Here is a 24,428-nt window from a genome sequence, read left to right on the forward strand (position 1 = left end):
TTACGGTCTACGCCCTAGCCTCATTTCCCTCTCAATTTGGATTTATATATGTATTGCTTTGCCTGGCATTAACATGGCTGCTTCGATAGTTCTTGATTTCCTGCCTTAGTTTTCACAAACAGTATCAAAGCAAAAACCTAAGCGGCTGTTTCAAATGAAATCTGTTAGTCATGTATGCGTGCCAATTCAAGAACATAAACACGATAAGGATATACGCGTTTGTTACGCCTATTTCTCGCCAATGGCTTACCTCTCCCACGCTGGTGACGCCATCACGCTACGCCGATCAGTAGAGGTCAGGGGATTGGCTTGTTGAAACGCTGCGTGTCTCGCTCTCCTCTTCGCATCTTCTCATCCCTTAAACGCAGGCATGGAGGCGCTGGCTCTGCGACTCTTTGAGATCGAGGCGGTTAAGTTTGGGAGCTTCGAGCTTAAGAGTGGCCTCCTCACCCCAGCCTACTTTGACCTGCGCGGTATCGTCTCCCACCCCGACCTTATGAACCAGGTGTGCGTCATATGTCTGGATACTTAACGCAAAGTATTTGTGCACTGTCTTTCTTGGAGCGTTTTGCCAGAGACCAGAATGATTAAGTGGAGACGGAGAACCCTTGTACTGTCAGGTGGGGTTTGGATGATAAGCGAGGGGCTGAAATCATACCCGTTAAATGGCACAACTTTTTAACCAAAGCCATAGGCATTCAATTTTAAAACCTAATCTCCGAGTTTCAGCATGCAATGGCATTCTATTAAAAGCCGTGACAGACTGGAGAACTGCAGAGCTATTTTCTTTTCCACCTACTGTTCTAAAAGACCATATTGCCCTCTCTTTACAGCAGGTTGTGCACGTGCTGAGCCAGTGACTTTCGTAGTCTTGGAAGTTGGACTAAATGAATGGTGGTATTGATGCGAGATGCTGAAGGTCTACAATACAGCACTCCCAACGAAAGAAGGGCCAGGCTGCAAAAGACCAGCATTTCATAGGTTGTGCACTGTGTTTTGCCCCCCCCCCCCTTTTTTTTAAAGAAACAGTGACTAGCCTAGATGCTGTGATAAGGACCCGTTTGTCCATGACCAAGCATTAGATGGGCAGCGTGGCTGAAAGCTTATTCCCAAAAAGGAGGTAGCTCTCAAACCACACAGAGTAGAGAGTCACTGTGTAATAAATACAGTGGTGTCCTTAATTCATTTCCTTTTTAATCGGATGTATCTAATTTCAACATAACCAATAGCCTTCCATTTGATCCAAACGTACCGGGCCAAAATGTGTTAACCCCCTTGTATCCTGAGAAGTTCATTCTACATAAGACCATTGATTTTTATTTGAGTCTTAAATAGCACTTGCTAGATCTGAGGGTATCCGAGCGCTTTACATGTCATGTAAAGACATAAATACGTTTATTGGAGGTGCAAAGGGAATTCTGAATGTAAAAGTCACAAACATTATAGCACTCAATGGTTATAGAGTCAAATGAAAAACACAGGGTATATGGAGGAGAAAGGCATCAGGGAAAAAAGGCGAATGTGCAAGTCACATTGAGGCAATTGAGCAGGTATTGAAACTGTCTAGAAGGTGTTATTAAACAAGGGCAACTAAGAACAGTTTGTGTGCCTGTTGAAGTAGCTGTTGAGTAGTAGATATTGAGTTGACCTTCGAAGGAGGTGTTACAGCGGAGATCTTTAGGTAGCGATTCCAGCTCTTCGGAGCATTACCTGAGAAGGAACGAGATTGAGATCTTTTCTTGAAGTTTCGAGGAAGGAGAAGAGTATCTGGCTTCTCCGTGTTCGGGCTCTTCCAGCTCTTCAGATTCTTCTTTTTTAGCAATTGGGGGGTATGGTGCGGGGGGAGATTGTGTGAAGCACTTTGTGGGTGATGCAGGCTGTTTTGAAAAAGCATCTGCCTTCAATGGGAAGCCATTTGAGACCACTGAGGGCAGGAGACATGTGGTCAACTTTTTAAAGATCTTTGAGGAGTCTGGCAGCTGCTCTAAGAACAGCATTGATGGATTCCAGGTGACATTTAGATGTTACAGTAAGGAGAGAATTGCTGTAGTCAAGTTTTGAGATGACAAGTGATTGCACAACCATCTTAATATCATCTGGAGGCAATAAACTGCTTTACTTTCTTGAGGTGTCTAGTGTGCAAAGCGCTCCTTTGGCAGAGTTGTTGATGTGGTACACCATGGACATGATCTATCTAGTCCAGGGTGATGCCTAGTGACTTAACAGAGTTAGAGAGAGGTAAGGCGCAATTAAGTGTGTCCAGATTCTTGATCCATTCTAGGATAGGCAAAGGATTAGTTCTGGGTGAGAAGAGAAGTAGTTCTGTCTTTTGGGGTTCAGTTTAAGATGGTTGGGTTTGGAGCCAAGATTGTATATTAATAAGTATGGGGATCAGTTGTCAGAGGTCTCGGGTGATTTGGTTTTACAGGAGAGTTGTCGTCGGCATTTAGGTGGTATTTGACCCCTGCTTGGGTCAAAATGGCGGTGAGGGGTTCCATGAAGAGATAGAATAAGGCTGGGGAAAGGATAGAGCCTTGGGGTATGCCTTGCATCACAGGAGTTAGGTTGTAGAGACCGGTGTGGATTTTTATTTGATGGCGGCGATTGCAGATAGGACATAAACCCTTCAGGACAGTTCCATTGACACCCGTGCAATATCTGAGAGTTACAGGTAGAGCTGGGTTCTTTTACTGGATCGAAAGCCGCAGAGAAGTAGAGTAGGATTAGGAGATGGGCATCGCCTTCATCCAGACTTATGTGAATATCGGTGCTATAACCTTTCCTGAATCCTGATTGGGAAGTGTTGTGAAGGGTGAATTTTTCAGCGTGTAGTTTTAGTTGCAGGAGGACTCGTTTCTTCAGGGGTTTGGCTAAGAAGGGAAGTTTTGTGATGGGTCTGAGGGTCCTAAAGTCCATGGGGTCCATTTCTGTTTTTTTTAAGGGAATGGGAGTGACTTGACCTATTTTGAAGGACTCCGTAACACAGGTTGAGGAGAGAGGGGCATTAATGATTTTGGTCCAGAGCGGGGGGAGATATGGTTGAGGTTCAGCACTTTGGTGGAGAGTAGTGGGTCAGAAGTATGGGCAATAGTCTTCAAGTTTGCTATTATTTTGAAGACTTAATTTTCAATAATAGGTTAGAAGTCTTTCCACTTCACATTGTTTTTGGGCTGATGGCGATCCTGATTGATTTCAAGTTTTGTTGGGACTTGGTTGTCGTTGGTTGAGCCCTACAAACTTGATAGATTAATTCGCTCTACCTACATTTTAGGCCTGTAAATTATTGAGCCTCATGAACTTTACCTCTGATTTTCTTTAACTATCTCTAGGTGTATGTATGGACGTCTTAAATAGTTTACAATGGACTATGACACTAATAATTTTGTTGCAATTATTGCTCTTTCCAAAACCAACCAGTATTATACGTAGGTATTTTTCAAAGTAACTCTTTAACTAATATACATTCTGTACAAAAAAACTAGTCTTACCCATTTGACTGACATTGTGTCTCATGTCATTATGAGATAGTTTATTGCACAATATTAATGCATTTGGGAACACACAGTAAAAGCTAGTCCATTTTAGATTTAAATGGAGGAATCATGAAGTTTAGCCAATGATGATAAAAGCTTGATTGTGCTCGAGTGCCCTGATGCTGAATTAATCTCGTAGGGAGCCCTTTGTACATTCATTGAAAAGTCCTAGGACCAGAATGGAGATCCCATGCACTTGATGATGGGCTAGTCTGGCTAGTAGTCACTCCTCATTATAATCTGCTTTTCTGTATGACGAAGGTAACACAGGGGACACTTTAAGGAAACAGCTGTCCATGGTGTACTGGGAGGGCTAGACGAAATGTCAGCTTGCAAATTTAAATTGATGTGCAAATTCACCTTATCCTCTCTCAAAAACCAGGGCATGTTTTTATATTGGTAGAGTGCCGGTAGAGTGCCGGTCCTCTGCGACAGTCCAGGTAAAACTGGGACTTCTGGTCACCCTTCTCTCCAATTTGCTTCAATTGATGCCTTTCCCTGTCTCCCCCACTATTCACGCTTATTGCAGAAGGAGGAAAGGCTGAGTTTGCCCTCTCTGTAATATCAACCTGTCACTTTAAGTTTGCGCATAGTTCTCTACGAAAGGTGGGCTAACCAAAGCAAATGTTATATGGTTGTACTTTGTGCTGTGTGTAGGCACAAGGTTCGTTACTGAAAATATAGCTATTTTTAGCGTTTGGTTTTGACAGCAGAATTGTCAAACAGACCTATTGCCAATAAGTCCAAAATACATGAAGTGGACTTTCGTCTGCCTCTTTAAAGCAATAACTTTCTTCGACCAGCGTCTTTAAGCTTTTGACTTGAGACTGTCATTCACATCGTGCGTCAGCGCACTTGAGTATTTATTGCTCACCTAGTGCTGTTGGCTGGATACTTCCACTTGCGTCATTGCGTTGAACTGTGTGAGTGGCTACTTTACACCTGTAACTGTCTGTGACTGCTCCATGTCAGTTCCTTGCTCTAAACCCGGAACTGTTGACTTTGCCAATGCTTGTTCCTCTAATTATTAGTTTTTGTTTTCTAAAGTACAATGTGCCACAAAAAGCCTTGGGGAGCAGAGAAAACAAACCATTGGTGACAAGCATGTTTTCTCATTGCCTGGTGAAGATTATACCCGTCCTTTAATTGCATTGAAAGGAAGCTCACAGTCTGTGTTTTTTTTTTTTTTAAATAAAGATTACTTCCACGTGCCCGCAAAGTCTGCGTGCATGGAAGTATGTGTTTCATGTCAGCATGAAGTAAAATGTGTCCTGCTTGTGTAGGGATTAATAAGAGCGCTGGGGAGCCAGGAATGTGTAAGCATAACTGAACCAGTAGGCTGTAGCTCAGAGTGAGTCATTTTGATGTTCCCTATAACTGGGTGTTTGTTTGGGCTTTCAAGACAATGTTTGACGAATTAAAAAGAAAAGAAGTAACCGTGCCACGCTATGTGGTATGCTTCATTTATCCTCTGGATTGCTCATTCATCAGCACCATCCTGGTGCTAAGATGCCTCACCCACAGCTCTTGTAGTCTTTAGCGTGTATGGCATGAGAATCACAAGGGTTTGTCTTGTATAGTTAAAATTGCATTAGGGTAAGAATGTTATATGTATTTATTAATACTACTCTATGAACCTGCCCTATGCAGGGTTAAAAGCAACTCTGTAGTTGGAGACCATAATAGTCTTACTTGCCTCACATACCTAAACGAGGTCAACGTGATTCTGCTGTTCTGTGGTGCAGCATGCATCCTTGAATATTCCTTTAGATTATGGGACCCTAATTAATTTTCTGTTAATAGAAGCCCCACTATCCTGGGCCATGCAAAAAATACAAAACACCATAATATGGTAAAGCTTTGATTCACTGTTCACTAAGTTGTATTTTTTACCCCAAAGTAGCACCCACCTCTGGAAACGCTGCAAATTTAAAAGGGGACACTATGTGACGATATTGATCTTCAATTAAACCTCAACCTTCACTAGTCAGGAGACTTGGAAATGAAGCCCAGCAAATACCCCATGTGATACGTTGTATGTACTGAGAAAAGAAAACCATGTTAGTCCATTCCATATTGTATCCAGCTGTATCCCTTTGAATAACTGTGCTCAATGCAATGGCAGTTGCCTGGCAGTTATTCTTTTTATTGTGGTGGTGGCAAATTTCTATCCTGTTTTGGGCCAGTGTGTGAGGAGAAGATTTGTCTTGTGTGATCAGTGTTTGTGATGCAGACAGCTTAGTAATTAGTACAGTTGCGAGTGATGTTTGCTGGCTGTCATGTCAGCTTGGCAGGCTGTGTTGTATTTGAGCACACGTTTAATAGTCTGCCTGATTTGCACTCATGACTATATTATGTGAGCCAATGGAAAATGTGGGCTGCTGCTTTGTGCTTATAGAAATCTATCATGCCCCACGTTTGGTGTTTTTTAAATATTCACTTTTAGTGCTTTTGAAGAGTAAAGATGCGGGTCGGATGCATGTCTGAGCTGTGATTGTTGTCTCAGTAGTGAGTCTCTTTTGAGCTTTATAAAGACTGCGTTTGAAAATATAAAGGGTGGTAGTTTGATGTCTGGACTGTGTGATTGTGGAGATCTTGGTAATTCATGGTTAATTGTTGGTACTTTAGGTTCATAGCAGAATTTTATTTTGTTGGGATATGAGGTAAAACTGGATTAAGTTGAAGAGTGACAGGTCCAAGATTTAATATTCAAAGGATATACGTTCGAAGACTAACTGCCTTTCTGATCTGTTTGGGATGAGGATGCACTTGAGGTAGCTGTGTTATTTCTGTGTTTTTTTTTTCGTGGTAGAATTGTCCCTGGAATAGTTGTGCCTATTGTCAGCTGTTAGCCAGTTTAGGTCGATGTTTCAAATCCGTAGTTTGGTCGAAACTGTAGAATTGCTGTTTTAGGAAGACCTTTATTGTAATTATTTATATATAGTTGTTAAAATGTTTTCTGGAAGCTAGATGATCAAGTGGTTAAACTGTTTTGTTCCTTCCAGGAGTTCAAAGTTGTGTATCCAGATTGTTAACAGATTTTCCTTATTCTTATTTTGTGGCAGTGCAACTAAAACCCAAGTGTACGATTATTAAAGGTGTGACTTTGTTTCTATATGGATTAGACGTTGTTGAGATTTGCACTTCAAGTAAGCTGTCAGGCACAGGTAGAGGTCTTTAGTGTAGATATTACTGTTGGTAATAATATTATGGAGGTGGCAAGGACGTATTGAAACAATACTTTGTGTAGGCTGTCATTGAAATTGTAGTTTTTTTTTGGTTCAACATTCATGTATTTTTTGTTGTAATGTGGAGTTTCCCCCCTTAAAACTGCAGTATACTGATCATGTACGCCGTTGGGTACTTTAACCCATATAATACATGGTCACACCATCACCTTTCTCACAAACAACGTGTGTAGCTCTTTCATGTGAAAGAGAGAGCCTGTTTGCAAACATGAAGAATACAAATCAAATCACTAGTGCAAAATTAAACTCATCAAAAACCTATTTGTTGCAAACCGATATTAGAAAAAGTTCAATACAAGTCTGTTAAAAATAAAAAAAGCTGCAGTAGCTCAAAAGGTGTAGAAAAATGCAAAAAGATTCTCTTTTCTCAAAGGAATGCAAAAAAATCTATAGAAATCTATGCCTGTCATTGTAATCTATTAAGATAGAGCAGAAGAAAGAAAAGCAAGGTTCTGTAATAGCCATGTAATAGAGTTCTGTCGTCTTTTCCTGGTTCGTGACAAGTCGCCGATTAGTAAGAAATTGATGGCCACCGTTTCTACAGGGATCCCAGAATCCCATGTATTACATAAGTGGTTAGTTTTAATGTTATGAAGGACGCTATAAAACCAGTGAAAACCTAATCGACCCGTTCACAGTAGTAGAACAGAGAGGACGGGCAGTCTCTGACACAACTAGAGTGATTGTATTCTAGCATTTGTATAAAACTCTCTGGTTGTAGCCTTGCCATCTGCAAAACCTGTAATTCACGCTAAGCTCTATCTTGGAACAAAAAGTCTAGGTAAACCAATGCTAGCAGGCATCTGCAGACGTCACTGGAGCTGGGATTTACAGACTATTAAACTAAAAACCATGAGCGTTTCTAATTTAATCTGAACGGAGCGCATTTCTAAGTTGTTGGTGTAGTTCCTAGGATAACTTGTTCTTTCGGGCTGACCTCAATTTATCCTTAGTGATGAAGTTGACATTTTAAGAACAAAATACTGACATTTTAAGAAAACAATGCTGCATTTCGAATCTGCTGCATGTTTTAACCTTCTGTGTTCACCACCTACCACCAATTAATCAGTGTCTCCTACTTTGCTTGTATCATCTCTTGTACTTTAGCAATACGATTATGTACCTGAGCACTGCTGGCTATAGATATCCATTTAATGAATAAAATGTCACTTAAGGAAGGTTCTTTTGATGTGCCTTTCACACGCGTTAGTTTGTTCAACATGTGGGTCACCGTTTGGGTTCCTCATGCAACAGCGAGTGCTTTTCTTGTACAATTTACTTCAGTTCAGCCATGTGTTAAAAAAAAATGTTTCTTATTTGCCTAGGTTTCCGGTCTTATTTTTCAAACTGCTAAAGATGCAGGGATAAAGTATGATTCTGTGTGTGGTGTTCCATACACTGCTTTACCTCTGGCTACAGTCATCTGTTCCTCCAATCAAATCCCGATGCTAATAAGAAGAAAGGAAGCAAAGGATTATGGTAAGTACACACAGTATCTAAGAATCTACCTGAAAGTACCACAAGGTGGTCTGTGTCTAAAGCCAGCTTTTTACAAATTGGTCATATTAATACAAGAATTATGGGCTTCTTAATAATTAAAATAGAAAATGCCATTGTGTTAAGTCATTCGTTTTAAGGCTGATTGATGTTTTGCAATGCAAGAACAGCTTATTTCCTATGAGAATGGTACATTGGACTTAAATGGCAGCTTGTTTTATGACTGAGATGTAATTGCAAATTAGCAGGATACGTATAGTTCTACCTTAATCGTCCCATGTCTAAATTTAACAACTGTCTTTCTTATGATTGCTTTCTCACTCATTTTCTGTGAGCGAATTGCCCTCGCCCCAAATGTTTCCCCTTTATGATTCCTTCCAGAGTTTGCCTATTTATTTATTTATTTATTTTCAACACTTAAAGCGCACTGTCACCCTATGGGCAGCCTGGTGCTATCATGTGTGTGCCCAACTGGGCTCTTGGTATGTGGTGGGGGGGGGGGGTCGCCAATTTAGTGGAGTTGTGCTCTAGGATAGAGCCATGTCTTCAGTCTCTTCCTAAACCGAAAAAGATATTCCAGCTGTCTCATCTCAAGTGGAAGATTATTCCAAAGTCGTACAGCAGAGGTGCTGAAAGCCCTACCGCCTGATTTTGTTTTTTTGAATCTTGGTACCTTCACCAGCTCGGCAGAGGAGGAGCGATGGCTCCTAGAAGGAGCATACCAGACAAATTTATTCTGCAAATGGTTTAGGTACAGAATCATGCAGAGCCTTGAATGCTATGCAAAGGGACTTAAATTGAATTCTTTGCAGTACGGGAAGCCAGTGCAGCTCTGACAAGGTCAAGGAGGCAGATGAACATCAACATCTTGGCCTTCTCAAGGCTAGCTTAGCTGCTATCGTTTGAATCCTCTGGAGCCTCTCAATCAAATATCTTGCAGATTCCAGCAGCAAGGCATTACAGTAGTCCACCCTACTTAGAAGGGTTCTTCGTATGAGAGTGGCCATTTATAACATTATATATGTTAAAAAAAGAATTTTCTATTTGCCTCTCTGCGGTCCGTGGAGTTCCATTGTAACTTGTACCAAAATCTTTTTACATTTTAAAAAATCCTGTGCGGTTTTGCACATTAATCATACTTTGCTTCCAAGCCACAATGACTTCTGCAAGGTGCTGTGTAAATCATCACTCCATGGAAAAACATTTCATTTCTATTTAAGCTCAAGATCCAAGAGCATAAGGTATTCTCCTTGAAACCAGGCAATAAAGGATCCTGGCAAAAGAGCTGATGTGATCTTGGGGTTTAAATTTGTCCGAGTGTGAGGTGAGGGGCAGGTTGTTAAATTAAACTGTTTGCACTGTTGTATAAAATGCCTTGAGAACTGATAGTACCAGCCCACCTCGCCATTGACTGGCACAGTGTTTTGTGTTCAACTCAAGGTTGTCTTCTCACAGCCCCTGAGAAAAATCTCATTAGTGTTTTCTTGAAATCAAATCAGCAAAGATGGAGTTTAGTAGGTTAACGGTTGGTGCTTGAAATAGGTACATCATTCTGGTGAGTATTGTTATTTTAATAGCATGAATTCTAACCAACCGTGAGACAGAAGTGTTTGTCCATATGCCAAAGCCTCCCTTTGATGCAGCTGTAGTGGGCTCAAAGTTTCCCCTAAATAGATCTGCAAGATCACAGGTTATGGTGACCTACCCCCAAGCTATTGAATGGAGGGATGGGTTCATAGAAAGCTGGTAGTCTCTTTAAGAGGCCACACTTCCTCCTGTCATAGCATAAGGTACAATATTTCATATTTAGTGTAATCGCATGATGAGAGACTTATATTTGAATTAAGACTAGCGGTTCCTCGTTAGTGGACGAGGTTTGCATGATGCATGCGCACGCTGCTGGTTTCTGCATTTAAATGATCAAACTGAAATAGTTCAGTTTTGAGTGCTGATACCTATGAATTTGTATCCGGTACAAGATCTAAGGAGGAAAAAAAAGGGGAAATACCCAATGTTACGGTGCATGTGGGGCATTTTATTCCCTTTCATTTTTATTTTACACTTTGTAATGTTTTACAGTAGAGTAATAGAAATGACGCATACTGAATTTGAGGCACTCTGGTAATGTGGTTATCTTTAATGTAAATCCAGGTAAAGATTGAAGTTCCAAACACTGTGCATCGTTAACTGAAGTGAGATTTGATTGCATGATGACACTGGGTTAGCCGAAGGTAAAATTGGTGAATACATACATTTGAAAACGGAGGACAATATTAAGAGAAATAATTAATATTTCTATTGATTTATACAACTGGAGACTTTATGCTATAAATTCCCCCTGAAGAATAAACTTTATCCGTAAATGCATTGGTGTTTATAAATAGAATGCGTAAGACGATAAGCAAAATGATGGAGCTGATTTATGAAAAAGATAAAAGGGAAATTTCATAAGAATTGGGTCAAGTGTGCTGGGTGCGCACTTGGATTAAAATTGAAAAACCTTTCAGCTTTGGCTACTAAAACCAGTGCCCCTCTTGATCCATTAACAAGTGGTGTTTATATCAGTCACACTTGAGATGGACAAGACGGGCCAAAACCATGCACATTTGTTTAACAGTATAAAAATTGTTGAATTACGGAGTGCATTCAGGAAACCTAATAGTTCTTTGTAACTGTTTTGTTAGCACATATTGACGCTGGAGCCTAAATGTTCAATTGCCGAGGTCTCCTTAGAAGTACCTATGCTACACTCGCAGATCAGATGTGTAAAAGTTTTTTTAGTGTGGTTATTCTTAGACAGCAAAACTTGTAGGACGAGGATTCCTTCCAGGAGTCAATGATTTCCTGCACAAGTAAGGTGTGCTGAAAAGTAAACATAGCATTAGAAATAATGTGGCGACCCGGTGTCCCTCAGAACCTGGATATTCGTAGTATATAGAACAATTGGAAACAAGCAAGATTAGAAAAAATAAAGCCAGGTGCTGGAAATGAGAGCTATGTTTACTTTTCGTTCTGTTGGGTGGTATAATTACTGTGCACACTATATTTACTACAGATGAAAGGGTGTCTAACAATTCCTTATTTGACGCACAAAATATTATTTGGAAAAGAGGAACACACCAAAAGGGGAAATTCACAAAGTTAATTTACTCTTATATTTAAAAAAAGTACTGAATAATAACGGCTGTCAAGGATACACAAGAATTGCAAAAAGACATGTGACTAAGGTGATAAAGTGACAAACAATGAATAGTGAAAGAAACAGTACACTATATGCATGATAAATGTAAGTGACAAAAATAAAGAGTATTTTTTTAATTTTTGTCCTGTCTTAATTTTGCACATGTAATACAAGGCCCATTCACAAACCAATTTATGGTCAAAAGAACTGTCTGGACAAAAGTGAAGATTTGGTGTGCGTCAAGGCGGGGTCTTCCTCAGGAATATGGCAGGGGGTAGGGGTGGACAGCTAAAGCAGAAACTTCAGTCAATGAAATCAAAGGATAAGGCGCAGTTCAAATGCAATAATGTACTCCACTAAATATTCACATGGTGGGGTTCCGTTCTATTAATCAGGAAGCCTCTTTTTAAATAGGAATATTTGTTTGTTCCGAAGATCTCCACTAGCCCTTTGGAGTCTTTTTATATGAACACGTTTGACATCCACCAGCCGGTTGGAGTCTCGTGTTAGTCTTCACATAATGATCAAGAGTCGACAATGAAGGTCGTTTTACTTCCAAGTAGAAGCGCGCATCCGTCTGTCAGCTTCTGGACATTTAAATGAAGCTGACAGACGTATGCTCCCTATTACCTTTGAATCCGGAGAGCCCTCTGAGTGATAAGGGTTTCAAGGGAGGGCTCCACTTTCACTAGTTATTTTGTGTTTGGGGACACGTATACCTAGCAAGCAATGGTGAGACCCAGTCCATCAGCTCACCAAAACTCTCAGAGAAACGTGATTAAATGTAACAATGTGAAGAGTCTTCCAGTGTTTGCATGCAGTCTAGATTTCAGTTTCTCCTGGCATCAAAAATGGTTTTCTCTAATTTACCTGGCGGTATGCCCCTAAGACCAACATTTATTTGTGCTTTCATAATCTGCTATGGGCTTTGTGCGAGCGTCCCTGTCCCCTGTTCGCCCTGCAGTGCAGGTCTCCTGGTTCTCATGAGTGCCGCTCGGTCTGTCCTCGTCCCTGAAATCACTCACAAAGAGTTGCACCGTCATCACTGAGCTGTGCCAGTCTTTTCCCATACCAGTAGGGCGCAGTATCTTAAAGACCATCCACATCTCTGCCGTCTGTGCTGAGAATCAAAACTCAAAACTGTGGTGCCACGCCTCCTGGTAGTCCATGCCCGCTGGAGACTTCAGTGCCGCTTTGCTGCCAAGCTGTGTTGCCAGAGCGCTGCTCTCATTTTTTAATCCTTTCCTCATCTTCCATCCCCAGCACCAACCCCGTGGGCACCCATGGCGCCTGAAGAGGGATCAGGTGATGCATGTCCCCGTCGGAGCTCTAGCCAAATGTGGCCATCCTGGTCTGCCACTTAACTCCCTCCCAAATTGACAGTTTGAAAGATTGTTTAATTTTAAACTATTGCTCACATTTACGTTGATGAACAATTCAGAGGTACATCGAGTTCAACTCTGTTTTGTTTGGTAGAGTTAAAGCCTAAAAAGACTAATGCAAAATTAGAAGAAGCAGAGGAGTTTTGTTTCCGAACACTAAAGTGTATTTGGTTGGACATTTGTTGCTCATATTTTTTGTGTAATGGCATTTTTTTGATATTACTATTTTTCTTTTCTAAAAGGTACAAAGCGTCTTGTAGAAGGCCGTATCAAGGCGGGAGAAACCTGCTTGATCATTGAAGATGTCGTCACAAGTGGAGCCAGCATATTGGAAACTGCAGTAGTTCTCCAGCAAGTGGGACTAAAGGTGACAGATGCCATTGTTCTTATTGACCGAGAACAAGGTGGAAAGGCCAACTTGGAGGCCCATGGCATCCATCTGCATCCTGTGAGTACTCTAACAAAAGTGCTGGAAATCCTCAACCAAGAGGGTAAAGTTGATGCCGACATGGTGGCTAAAGTCAAGAAGTTTCTTGAGGACCATAACGTTGTCATCTCTAAAATGACCAATGGAACTGCCCCAGTCAAGGTTTCCAAAGAATTGAGGTTCAGTGACCGGGCTCTTTTACCCAACGTACACCCACTAGCAGCGCAGCTCCTCCAGTTGATGGAAAAAAAACAGAGCAACTTGTGCTTGTCAGCAGACGTGACCAGCTCCAAGGAGCTTCTGCAACTAGCTTCCACATTAGGACCTAGCATCTGTATCTTGAAGACACACATTGATATTCTTAGTGATTTCACGCACAAGACTGTGTTGGAATTAAGAGCTCTTGCAGATCAACACCAGTTTCTGTTGTTTGAAGACCGCAAATTTGCAGACATAGGACACACTGTGAAACATCAATATGAGGGTAAGTGCTGTGTGTGTATGTCTGACTTAGTGTGATCATTCTATAAAATGTGGTGCGTCCCTGTACACATTACTGTGTTTCAACAGCCTGTCGTTTGCGTTTATGGATGTGGAGAGCAGGTACTTTCTTTCTCACCCCCTCTCCCTCCAATGGAGCATGGTCATGGACTTTAAGACACAACCCACCACTTTTTTTTTCTTTGATCAAATATATTTTTATTGAGTTCCACAAAGCAATGTCATACATACAATATTCGAAGAAACAAAAGTCTATGTCGTGGCGCCCGTCCCCGACCCTGCTGCGCACCCCATTGTGCGTCCATGAAGTGAGGCAAGTCCGGGTGCCCGAGTATGTTTGCTTGGCGGGGGGTACGCCCCCCTGCGACCATCAGAACTCTTTTCCACCAACCCCCCAACAGGCCCCCCCCCCCCCCCCCCCCCCAACCAACCCCAACTGTGTCCCACCCCTCCAACAACCCCCGACCCCCCCCCGCCCGGTGTGTTCCTTGTAGCGCTTAAAGGTGGATGTACGGTGTATAGGCTAGACTTTGTGTTCCACTCTGGTCTTTTCATCTCTAAACCCTTCCGCTAGTTTCAGGACCCGGAGATACCTCGGGCATGTAAGCTCCGTAAATTCTTGGGAAAGTAGAGAGATGAGTGGTCGCCAAGTTTCTCTGAAAGTTTCGGAGGACTGAGTAAGCGAGGCCTGTATCCTTTCCATCCCCATGATGTACCATAACCGGTGTAACCACCCCGTGTGTGTGGGCTGCCTAGTGGACCCCCATAGTGACAAGATGTGCTGCGTCGCTGCCCCATTGCCAGTCCCATATGTTTTCCCCTCAAGGATTTGAGTGGGAACGTCAGGTCGTTCGGCAGTCCAAGAACAGCATAAGCTGGGAATCGTGGAATGTCGGTGTCAAAATGAGTGTCTATGTCCTTGAGTACCGCCGTCCAATATTCCTGTACCGCGGGACAGTCCCACAAGATGTGTAGCATGGTCCCCGTGTGCCCGCACCCTCTCCAACATTTAGGGTCTTTGCTCGGGTTCCCCTGGTGTAGACGCTCAGGGGTCAAGTGCCAGTAGTAGGCGATCTTGACCGCCGCCTCCCTGCTAGCGGTATTCCTGGCCGTGTGATGAGCACGGTGGTATACGTCTCGCCATTCTTTAGCTGAAAGAGTGCGCCCCAGTTCCCTTTCCCAGCGCCTCTGCCCAGCAGATTTCTCCGTAGGGGGGGGTGGGGACAGCATCTGATCTAATTCAGTGATGGACCTTGTGTCTGACGTTTTGGTCATGATCCAACGCTCATAGGGGGTGAGGGGGCGGCCAGCCAAAGGCGCCACGTCGGCGTGTGTCAGCCAGTGCCTAAGCTGGAAGTACTGGTAGCGGAGTGGCTTATCCAGTGAGTAGTTTGCTATCACGGCGTCCCATGTCATGAAGCCCTCCATGTCGAATAGGTGGCCCGCGGAGCGACATTCGGATTGTCGCCATTGCGGGAATGAGCTCGGGGATCTGCCAGGGGGGAACGCCGGATTGTCCAGCAGAGGCGTCATGGGGGAGGGAAAGGTCGTCAGGCCCCTCGGGACCGCGGTCGCATCCCACACTTGCAAAAGGAACCTGGTGATAGGGGATCTCTTGAGGTGCGGTGGTCTGTCCGGGCGCGCCAGGTAGGGAACCTTCCAGAGGGGCAGGCCCGCCATGGCCCTGTCCTGGAACAGCCAGTGCTTCTCCGAAGTCGGCCGGGACCACTCCAGGAGGAATCTAAGCTGAGCCGCTTGGAAGTAGCGCTTCAGGTCCGGAACCCCCAAACCCCCCTCTGCTGTTGTCCTTATGGCCAGGTCGCGCCGCAGCCTGGACCTTTTATTCGCCCAAACATAATGGTGCAAGGCATCCTGTAGTTTCTTCAGCATCCCCAGTGGGGGAGTGACAGGGATGGTCTGGAATACGTAAAGGATCTTGGGCAACAGAGACATTTTTATGGCCGCCACCCGGCCTAGCCACGAAAGCGGCTGTTGCTTCCACCTCGTAATGTCTCCCTGAACTCGCGACAGCAGCTTGGTGTAATTAAGGTTGACCGTTTGAACGGTCTCCGGCGTCAGGTCTATCCCCAGGTACTGCACGGTGGTGCTGACCTCAAGCCCCCCTATGTGCAGCGATGCCCTGTTAGCTGGTCGGGTATTGCTACCTAGCGGCAGGACGACTGACTTCTGGACGTTCATTTTGAAGCCCGACACAGACCCGAACGCGGTCATTTCCGATAGGAAGGCCGGCAGAGAGACCCGTGGGTTATCCACCGCCACCAGAATGTCGTCCGCGTAGAGGCTGATGGTTTGCTCCACTCCTCCGAACTTGATCCCGGCTATGGCACGATTGTCCCGAACCCGCTGGGCAAATGGCTCGATATAAAGGGCGAATAGGAGCGGCGAGAGGGGGCAGCCCTGTCGCGTGCCTCTCTGGATGTCGAACGGCTTAGAGCTGACCCCGTTGACTTTGATGGTCGCCTTCGGGGACGTGTAGCATCCCGCCACCCAGGAGCGGAAGCGCGGGCCCACGCCGAACTTGACCAGCGTCTGTTCCAGGAACCTCCAGTCCACCCTGTCGAACGCCTTCTCGGCGTCCACCGAGAGCAGTGCAGCGTCCGAGGCGTTGGCGTGAGCTTTGTCTATGACATGCATAATGCGCTTCGTATTATCCGCGCATTGCCTGGAGGGGACGAAGCCCGCTTGGTCAGGGTCGATGACGCCCGGAAGGCACGGGCCCAACCGGGAGGCCAGAATGCCCGTGAAGAGCTTAAGGTCCACGTTGAGGAGCGAAATCGGCCTGTACGCAGCGCAGCGTGAGGGGTCTTTGCCCGGCTTCGGTAGGACTACGACTTCTGCCTCCAACATCTCCCTCGGGATGGAGCCCTGGCCCTCGAATGAGTTGAACAGCTTTGTAAGGACTGGTGCCAGGAGGGGGCAAAAGGTTTTATAAAAGCCCGCGGAGAAGCCGTCCGGGCCCGGAGCTTTCAAGGGTTTAAGACGGGCAATGGCCGCTATGACCTCCTCCAGGCGGAAGGGGGCATCTAACGCTGCGGAGTTCACGTCGTTAAGGGCGGTGACCTCCATAGACTCCAGGTAAGTCTTCCCCGCCTCCTCCCCCACGGTCCGATCGGCGGCATACAGCTGCTCATAGAAAGTCCGGAATGCCTCCGCTATGCGGTCATCCTCTCGGACCTCGCCGCCATCGTCTCCGCGTATCACAGGGATCTGGGAGCGGACGGTTTTGGCCTTGAGTTTGCTAGCCAGCAGGCGGCCCGTCTTGTCTCCCCCCACGTAGTACGTGTGGCGGAGGCGGAGTGCCGCGTATTCCGCCCTGTCCAGGTCTAGACTCGCCAGTTGCGCCCTGACCGCTTTCAGTTTGCGCCAAATCCGGGGGGCTCCCGTCCGGCTGTGAACCCGCTCCAATTCTAGCACCTGCGTCTCCAGGTCCCGTCTCAGATCTTTTCGCTCCTTATTTTCTGCCGCGGCGATCGCCATGATTTCGCCCCTAATGACCGCCTTAAGCGCCCCCCACAATGTCGCCTGGGTTACCTCTCCCGTGTCGTTCTGGTCCAAATAAGTGGTGATGCTTTGGGACAGTTGCTGCACGACTCCCTTACGGGCCAGTATACTTTCCCTGAGTCGCCACTTGCCCCTATGTGGAGGAGTACGCGGGACGGTCAGTTGGAGGGTCACCGCGTCGTGATCGGAAAGTGCCGCCGGTGTAATGTCAATGTCCCGAACCATGGGAATTATGTTAGCCGAACCCAGGAAGTGGTCTAGTCTAGCATATGTGTGGTGTGGTAAAAGGTGTATCCCGGGGCAGTGTGATGTTTGTCCCGCCAGATGTCAGTCAGCCCCCTGTCCCCTAACCACTGCTTCCCTGTCACCGACAGCGCTCCGGAGTCCCCAAACCTCCTCCCAGACCTATCCTTCTCATTGTCCATGACCAGGTTCAAGTCCCCTCCCACCAGTACCAGTTTCAGATCGCCCGAAAGCGCTTCAGACAGCGCACCTTTCAAGAAAACCTCCTGTTTGGTGTTGGGTGCATAAATGGAGCCCAACGTGAACGAAGAGGTACCTACGTGTATCGTGTGTGCCAAGAGCCTGCCCCTGATTTCGGCCACCTTATTCCCAACCCGCCCATTGAAGTGCCTGGCCACTAGTATAGCTACACCCGCTTTCTTTTCGCCGGTCGCGGAGTAGAATTGGTGAGGGAAGGCCCTAGCTTTCATGCGGTGCCAGTCTTTCGCCAACAGGTGCGTTTCCTGTAACAGACATATTTCAGCCCCAGAACGCTCAAGGAAGGAGATGACTGCCCTTCTTTTGATGGGGTTATTGAGTCCCTTGACATTAAGTGAGAGGATACTTATGCTATCAGCAGCCATGAGTATGCGTGCGTCCCTTCCGCCTTGACCCAGACCCCCAGCCAACCCAACCCCTGGTACCAAATGCCAATCGATAGTGAACACACCGAGCTCCCCCCCTCTCATCCTCCCAAGCCCCAACCCCCCCCCCCCCTCCCAACATTCCCCTTCACCCCTCCCCCCCCAACTGGCGAACATAGTCCCAGGCCAATCATGAGACAGTCTAGGCCTGTGGTAAATGAGTCAATGAGTCAATGAGTGGGTGTGTGGCAGTGGCGGCTCATGGCCCCCCGACCCCCCCCCCATCCAGGAGCCAAAACTTATCTGATGTCGACCTTCGCCAGAATCCATTTAGGGGGCTGCGCCTGTGTCTTTGGATACTTCATGGATTGCTGCAGCCTGTTCCAGGGCCACCGTGTCCGGATCGGGCTTGAGAGGCTTCTTCCGCTGTCTGTCCCGCCGCACTGTCTGCCATCCGTCCCTCGACGTCCCGGGGGAGCCCGTCCCGGCCCCGGAGGACTGCCGGTCTGCCATGTCATCCTGGTGTGGGTCCTCATGGGGGATGCCTAGCACCGCACATGTGTCTCGTAGGGAACGCAGCTGGTGGAGGGCGCCATTCCACTTAAAGACCAGGCGGAACGGGTGTCCCCAGGAATACGGGACCCCCTCTTTACGCAGGAAAGTTGTGGCAACCCTAAACGCCCTCCGCTTTTGTAGGGTGGTCGCAGCCAAGTCCTGAAAAAGTTCCACATTGTGGTCCTGGAAGCGGAGGGGTTGCTTGTGACGAGCCTCCCTCAGGATGCGCTCCTTCAAGGGGTAGTCCGGCAGAAAGGCCAGAATGTCCGGCGGGGGGCCCTGGGTCCGGCGGGCCGGGCCCACTCGGTGGGCTCTGTCAATACGAACCGCGAAGTCCTCTCCTTCCCCCAGCACCATCCGGAAGAGCGCTTGCAGGTATCCCGCCATGTCGTCCCCCTCCGCCTTGAGCGGCACATTCCGGACCCGAATGTTATTGCGCCTGGAGCGGTTCTCCAGGTCCTCCGCGTGGGTCTGGAGATCCATTTGCTGGTCATGAAGGCGGACGATCTCCTGCCGAAGGAGTTCTATTTCCTCGCTTCTGGCCTGGCCTGAGAGCTCGTTGGCCGCTACTCTCTCCCCCAGTTCGTCGACGTCCCGTCGGAGTTCCTTGTACTCCCCGGTCATTTCCTGCCGGAAAGTTTGAATATCGTCTTTCATGGAGGCGAAGAGGGTTTCCATGAACGCCTTGGTCGCCGGTGTCTCGCCCTCCGGTAGATCCTTCCCCTTGGGGGGGGGGGGGGGGGGGCCCGGTGCCGGTTTGTCTGGGCTTTTATCGGGCTTGGGGGTCCCTTGGCCAGCATCTCCGAGATGTTGCGGTTCCCTTTTCGGTTTGACATGGCTATCCCAGCCGTGGGCCTCAGTCTGGACAGGGCTCCGGGCGCTTCCGCGAGGTGCTCTGGCCGTAGTTTGAGAAAGCCGGTATCGCGTCCCAGGGGCCTCTCCCCTAGGCCATAGGCCTCGACCCCGCTGCTCTTCCTCGCCTGGGGTATAGGGCCTGGCGCCCGCCTGCTATCCCTGGGCTGCAGTCCACCCGCTCGGCACTCCTCCTCCCAGGGCCCCCCGCCTCCTCGGGGTTCCCCAGAGTTGCAGTCGCGCCTCAGCCCCGCGCCCTGTGTGCCTCCGGGGGGTCGCCTGTAGTGGGTGGGGGGGGGGGAAATCCCCAGTCGCGTCCTCTATCGCTCCCCGGCCGCCCCCGGGGCGCCGCTCACCTCCGCCTTAAGGGTGCCGGGCCCCTCCGCCACCAGAGGCCGATATGCCCCACCGGCCCGCGGCACAGCAGGGCCACGCTTCCTCCGCTGGGCCCACGCCGGGGCCCCTCGTAGCTCCGAAGGCCGGCGGACCTGGCACCTCACAGTCCACTGGGCCGCAGTCGGTAGCTGCAGGACTGCTCCTCTCGGCCCCCGCAGACACCGCAGGGGTCTTCACCAACTATCGTCCTGTGCCTGTAGCGCCGTGCGGGGTCCACCTCGCTTCCCGGCAGCAGCGCTGGTCCCCTTCAGACGCGCCCTCCGGCTGCAGCCAGGCTTCTCCGGCCCTCGGCGCCCACCTCCACTAGGCCCACGCCGGGGCCTCGCGTAGTTTCAGGGGCCGGCGGACCCGGCGCCTCGTACTCTCTCTCTCCTGTCCGCTCAAGCCTCCGCCCGGTGTTGCCGGGTGCTGCCCCCGGGGCTCCGGAGTCGCTGTCGGGATCCCCGACTCCCCCACACTCAAGCCTTAGATGCCGCCGGGGGTCTCCCCGGGCCGCTCGGCCCCAGCGCTCGGGTCACTGCTGCCCGCGCCTGCCCCTCGCCGTCAGGCGGCTCCGTTTTTCGGCGTTCTGCGGCAGCCTCGAGCCTCGCCACCGGCTCCGCTTCTGCCGCACTGCTCCCGGACCCTGTCCGCTGCTACTGGCCAGCTCGGTGAGGGCGAAGGTCCGCAAGGTTCCCTGGCGGGGGATCAGGCCCGGGGAGCCTCTGCGAGACACGTCTTACCGAGCCGCCATCTTAGCCACGCCCCCCAACCCACCACTTTTGAACACAATTCTGGTTCCTATACAGATGATTGGCCTCATTTTGTCTATTTAAATTAAATTCAGCTTGATTCGCAACTATAGTTGACTATGCAAAAGAGACTGTTTTGCTGGCAGTTTCCTTTATCTGTGTATGATTTGATATGGGAGACACAAGATTATTGGAAATGTCAGTCGGTCAATACTTTATTTCGGCAGGTTACAGCCATGAAAGTACATAATACAATATAATATTAATACATCAACTTCATCATCAAATGTAACTTTTACTAAACTAATTGATCTGTCTAAAGTCGGTATCTTTTATTTCAGTCTGATGGCTAAGGAGCTTGCACAGACTGCAGATGTAATAACTATTTAGTCTAAGGAGTCTTGGTGGCTGCATTTAATTTTATGTCCTTATAGTATATAAATATTACTACTAGCCATAATTGCCATGAACCTTAGAAAGGTCAGTAGTTATAAGTACATATTTTGTAAACAAAGTGACTTTCAGATAGTGGATTGTTTTCATATTCGTAGGCTGTTTTCAAAGTTACTTGGTAAAGTTTTACAGTTTTCCCTTTACTCATTCTTTGAACCAGCGTTAACTCCGCATTCCCAAATCTTTCCCCATGCTATGCAGAATGTGCTGTTAGGAGTACCAGGATTTTAAAGTTGGCTGAACAGCCTTACATGTGCATGAAGCTTATATATATTTATTTATTGGTTGAAAGAGGTTGTAACATTCTATACTATTCTGTTTCAAATGGAGTTTCTTTAGAATTTGTCCAGGCACATTTTCAGGTAGGTGTCCTATTCTTTAATTTTGTAACAATTTGTTAATTTCGCTCACCAAAGTTTAATGATGTAGGACAAGGGTACCCATCCTTTTATGTAAAAAGAGCTAATTATGTTCAGTTAAAATCCTCCAGAGCTATTCATATTATTGCAGCTGTAGTAGTAACCAAATCAGACAAGATTACAATATTGGCCACCATATTCAATGTTACTAGCAGTGAACACTTCCCTGCATGAGTCACGGTTGTCAGCATTGATGTAAAAATGCCCCTCATTATATAATAAATAACCGCTATAACTGCAGTGCCCATAGAACAAAGTTAAAGGTATTAGTAATAGTCTCCCCAACACAGTTTGAATTTTATCATTCAAATATCTACTTTAAATATAGTTTTGAAAATTCAACCATTTTTCTCCAAACATCAGCTTATGAATTCAGAAAATACACACATTCTCCGTTCAAATACACACTTTTCAATTTTAGTATGTATGTATATATGTGTGTGTGCATGTGTGTGTATATATCAGCCCAGTGAAGTGCGACTCCAATTTCCTTAAGCAGAGGAGGAAGAGTAGTGAAAAATATATATATATATATATACACCAACCAACACGTTCACAGTCCACAAGTAGTATTCAAATCTGGATTTATTTCACAGCCCTACTCGACGCGTTTCAGGAATTGCCTTCCCTTTCTCACGAGTACCATAGTCTGTTTGCATCCATTATTTAAAGTAAATCACATGACTCCATTGAAAAGATAGACATAGCCAACAGACTACCTAAACATCATATGTCTGGAGCTATATTATACATACATTTTTCAGGAATGTGTGGCATAACGTAAATAAATCAATTGAATAAATTCATTGGTTGCACATAATTTTGAAATGGGCGTAATGCATTGTAACTTCATAATGTACAGGCGATGTTCACTTATTGTTGCGGGGACGATCAGCCCGTCCACATTATCTCTGACTTCCCGTTGTATTTAAAAGGGAAGGCTTTTTATCACTCGGTATGGTTTCTTGACAAATTAAATCATGCGAAAGAATTACCAGCATTCTATTATTCCGAATGACAAAATTAAAACGGATTGTGCTCTCCTTCAAAATGCGGTCCGATAGAGGCTACGAACCCTCAGTTATACCGTTCATGCACATTCGCACTGATCGTTCATTGGGTAGAGCTATAACCTTGCCTTCTATTAAACAGCTCTTTTGTAACCAAGTCCATGAAATCCCCTATGTGTTTAGGGATAATTACGGCCTGAATTGGAGAACAGCATGTTTAATAATGTCCCGAGTCATTCTTATTTATATACATTTTGCACCAAAGGTGCTCGAGTATTCAGCCCAAGTGGGCCTGGAATTTACTTATTCGTCCGTTTGGTGTCACATCCAAGTCTTGACTCTCACATAAGAAAACACCTTTCATTGTAACATTGCCCAGCGTGATCTCTGCAACACGATACATACTGCCACACAATTTCTGAACTTGTTGTATTTTCATACTCTCCCACATTGTATGGTACCTGTGACAAAATAATAAAACACAGTGATTAAATAAACTACCAATTTCGTGCCTTTCATAAATTCATACATATAAAAATTAAGATCAGAGGACAGTTTTGGCAGAAGTCATATACATCAGCACACTTCTTTCAGTTTAGCCTAGGTGCACACCCAGCCCTTCGTCGCAATTGTGCCCCTGGGGTTGTAACATATGGTATTTTGATTATGAATCTCGACTCCAGGCGTCTGAGTTCCTGAAGTCGGTTCCCGCCTCTTTCTCTTATGGGCACTTGGTCTAGTGCTACATAAGCGAGGAGGCTATTGTTGCTTCTGTGGTGGGACGCAAAGTGTCTAGCCATGGGATACTGTTTGTCTTGGTTTTTTATGGCTCTTAAATGCTGTAAGATCCGGTCTTTGGCCGGTTTAATTGTACTGCCCACATAGAATTTGTTGCACGGGCATTTGAGTGCATACACCACATATTCTGTGTGGCAAGTCAAATGTTTGGTGATTTTAAAAGGATCACACAGCTGGGATAATTTTATCTCTTTGACATTGTGGCTGAATTTGCACGCTTTGCATTTGCCACAGACATAGAATCCCTGGACTGGATTTGTTCTTTTACGGTTGACTATCAGCGTCTGGCATACTTTGTCTTTGAGACACATGGGTTTCCTGTACGTAATTTGGGGGTAGTCTCTGATGCTCCCTTGGATATCTTTGTCAGTTTTAAAGGTATTCCAGTATTTATTAATTGCTCCTCTTACTTCTTTGGTATATATATTTTCTGTTTCTCCTTTTCACCACCCGTCGCTCCTCTTTGCCTCAGGTGCCTCTTACCGCACGGTGAGGTGCGTAAATATTTCTAAACACACACGGCTTACTCCCAGGTCCGTTCCGCAATTAAGGGCACTCACAGCACTTTCACGTTGTTTTTCATTGCCATAGTTAATTTTTTGGCGCTGCTCAATCGTATCAACAAACGCGTTTCGGCGTTGCCGCCTTAGTCAGTGTCGATAGATACAAACTTTCAAACTGTTTAAATAAAGTTACAACATAACATTTTCACGTGATTAAAATCAAAATAAGAATGAAAATAAAAGAAGGCACAGTGAATTTTCTGCATTACTCTGGCGGCCATCTTGGAGTGTCAGAGGAACGCTTACTACAGTTATGAACCTGTTTCCGCATAATGTGCAGTTAATTACAGACATTGCATTATTTCAATTACAGCAATACATTACAATGTATATTTCATTTCAATTGTTGACCTATTTTGCAATTTTAGTTTTGCATTCATAGATTTATTTCGCCCTTAATGGGCTTTCCCTGTTCTGTTCACAGGTATGTTTTTAAGCGCTTTTTGTCCATTTTTGATGGCCTATATGTGTGCCAACAATCTCACATTTGTTTC

The 24,428-nt window shown here is 46.1% G+C and overlaps 1 protein-coding gene across 1 annotated transcript in view; it reads left to right on the forward strand.

The window, feature by feature from the left end:
- The first annotated feature begins 296 nt into the window (after positions 1–296).
- UMPS (uridine monophosphate synthetase) overlaps positions 297–24,428 on the forward strand; it is a 138,199-nt gene continuing 114,067 nt past the window's right edge. Inside the window, exons 1-3 of the mRNA XM_086957093.1 lie at positions 297–505; positions 8,107–8,260; positions 13,084–13,752. Of these exons, the coding sequence (XP_086813219.1) occupies positions 371–505; positions 8,107–8,260; positions 13,084–13,752 (958 nt within the window). The 5' untranslated portion in view covers positions 297–370. The remainder of the gene's footprint in view (positions 506–8,106; positions 8,261–13,083; positions 13,753–24,428) is intronic.

This window comes from Lissotriton vulgaris, chromosome 2_1 (genome assembly GCF_964263255.1).
Source record: "Lissotriton vulgaris chromosome 2_1, aLisVul1.2, whole genome shotgun sequence".
Classification (NCBI taxonomy): domain Eukaryota; kingdom Metazoa; phylum Chordata; class Amphibia; order Caudata; family Salamandridae; genus Lissotriton; species Lissotriton vulgaris.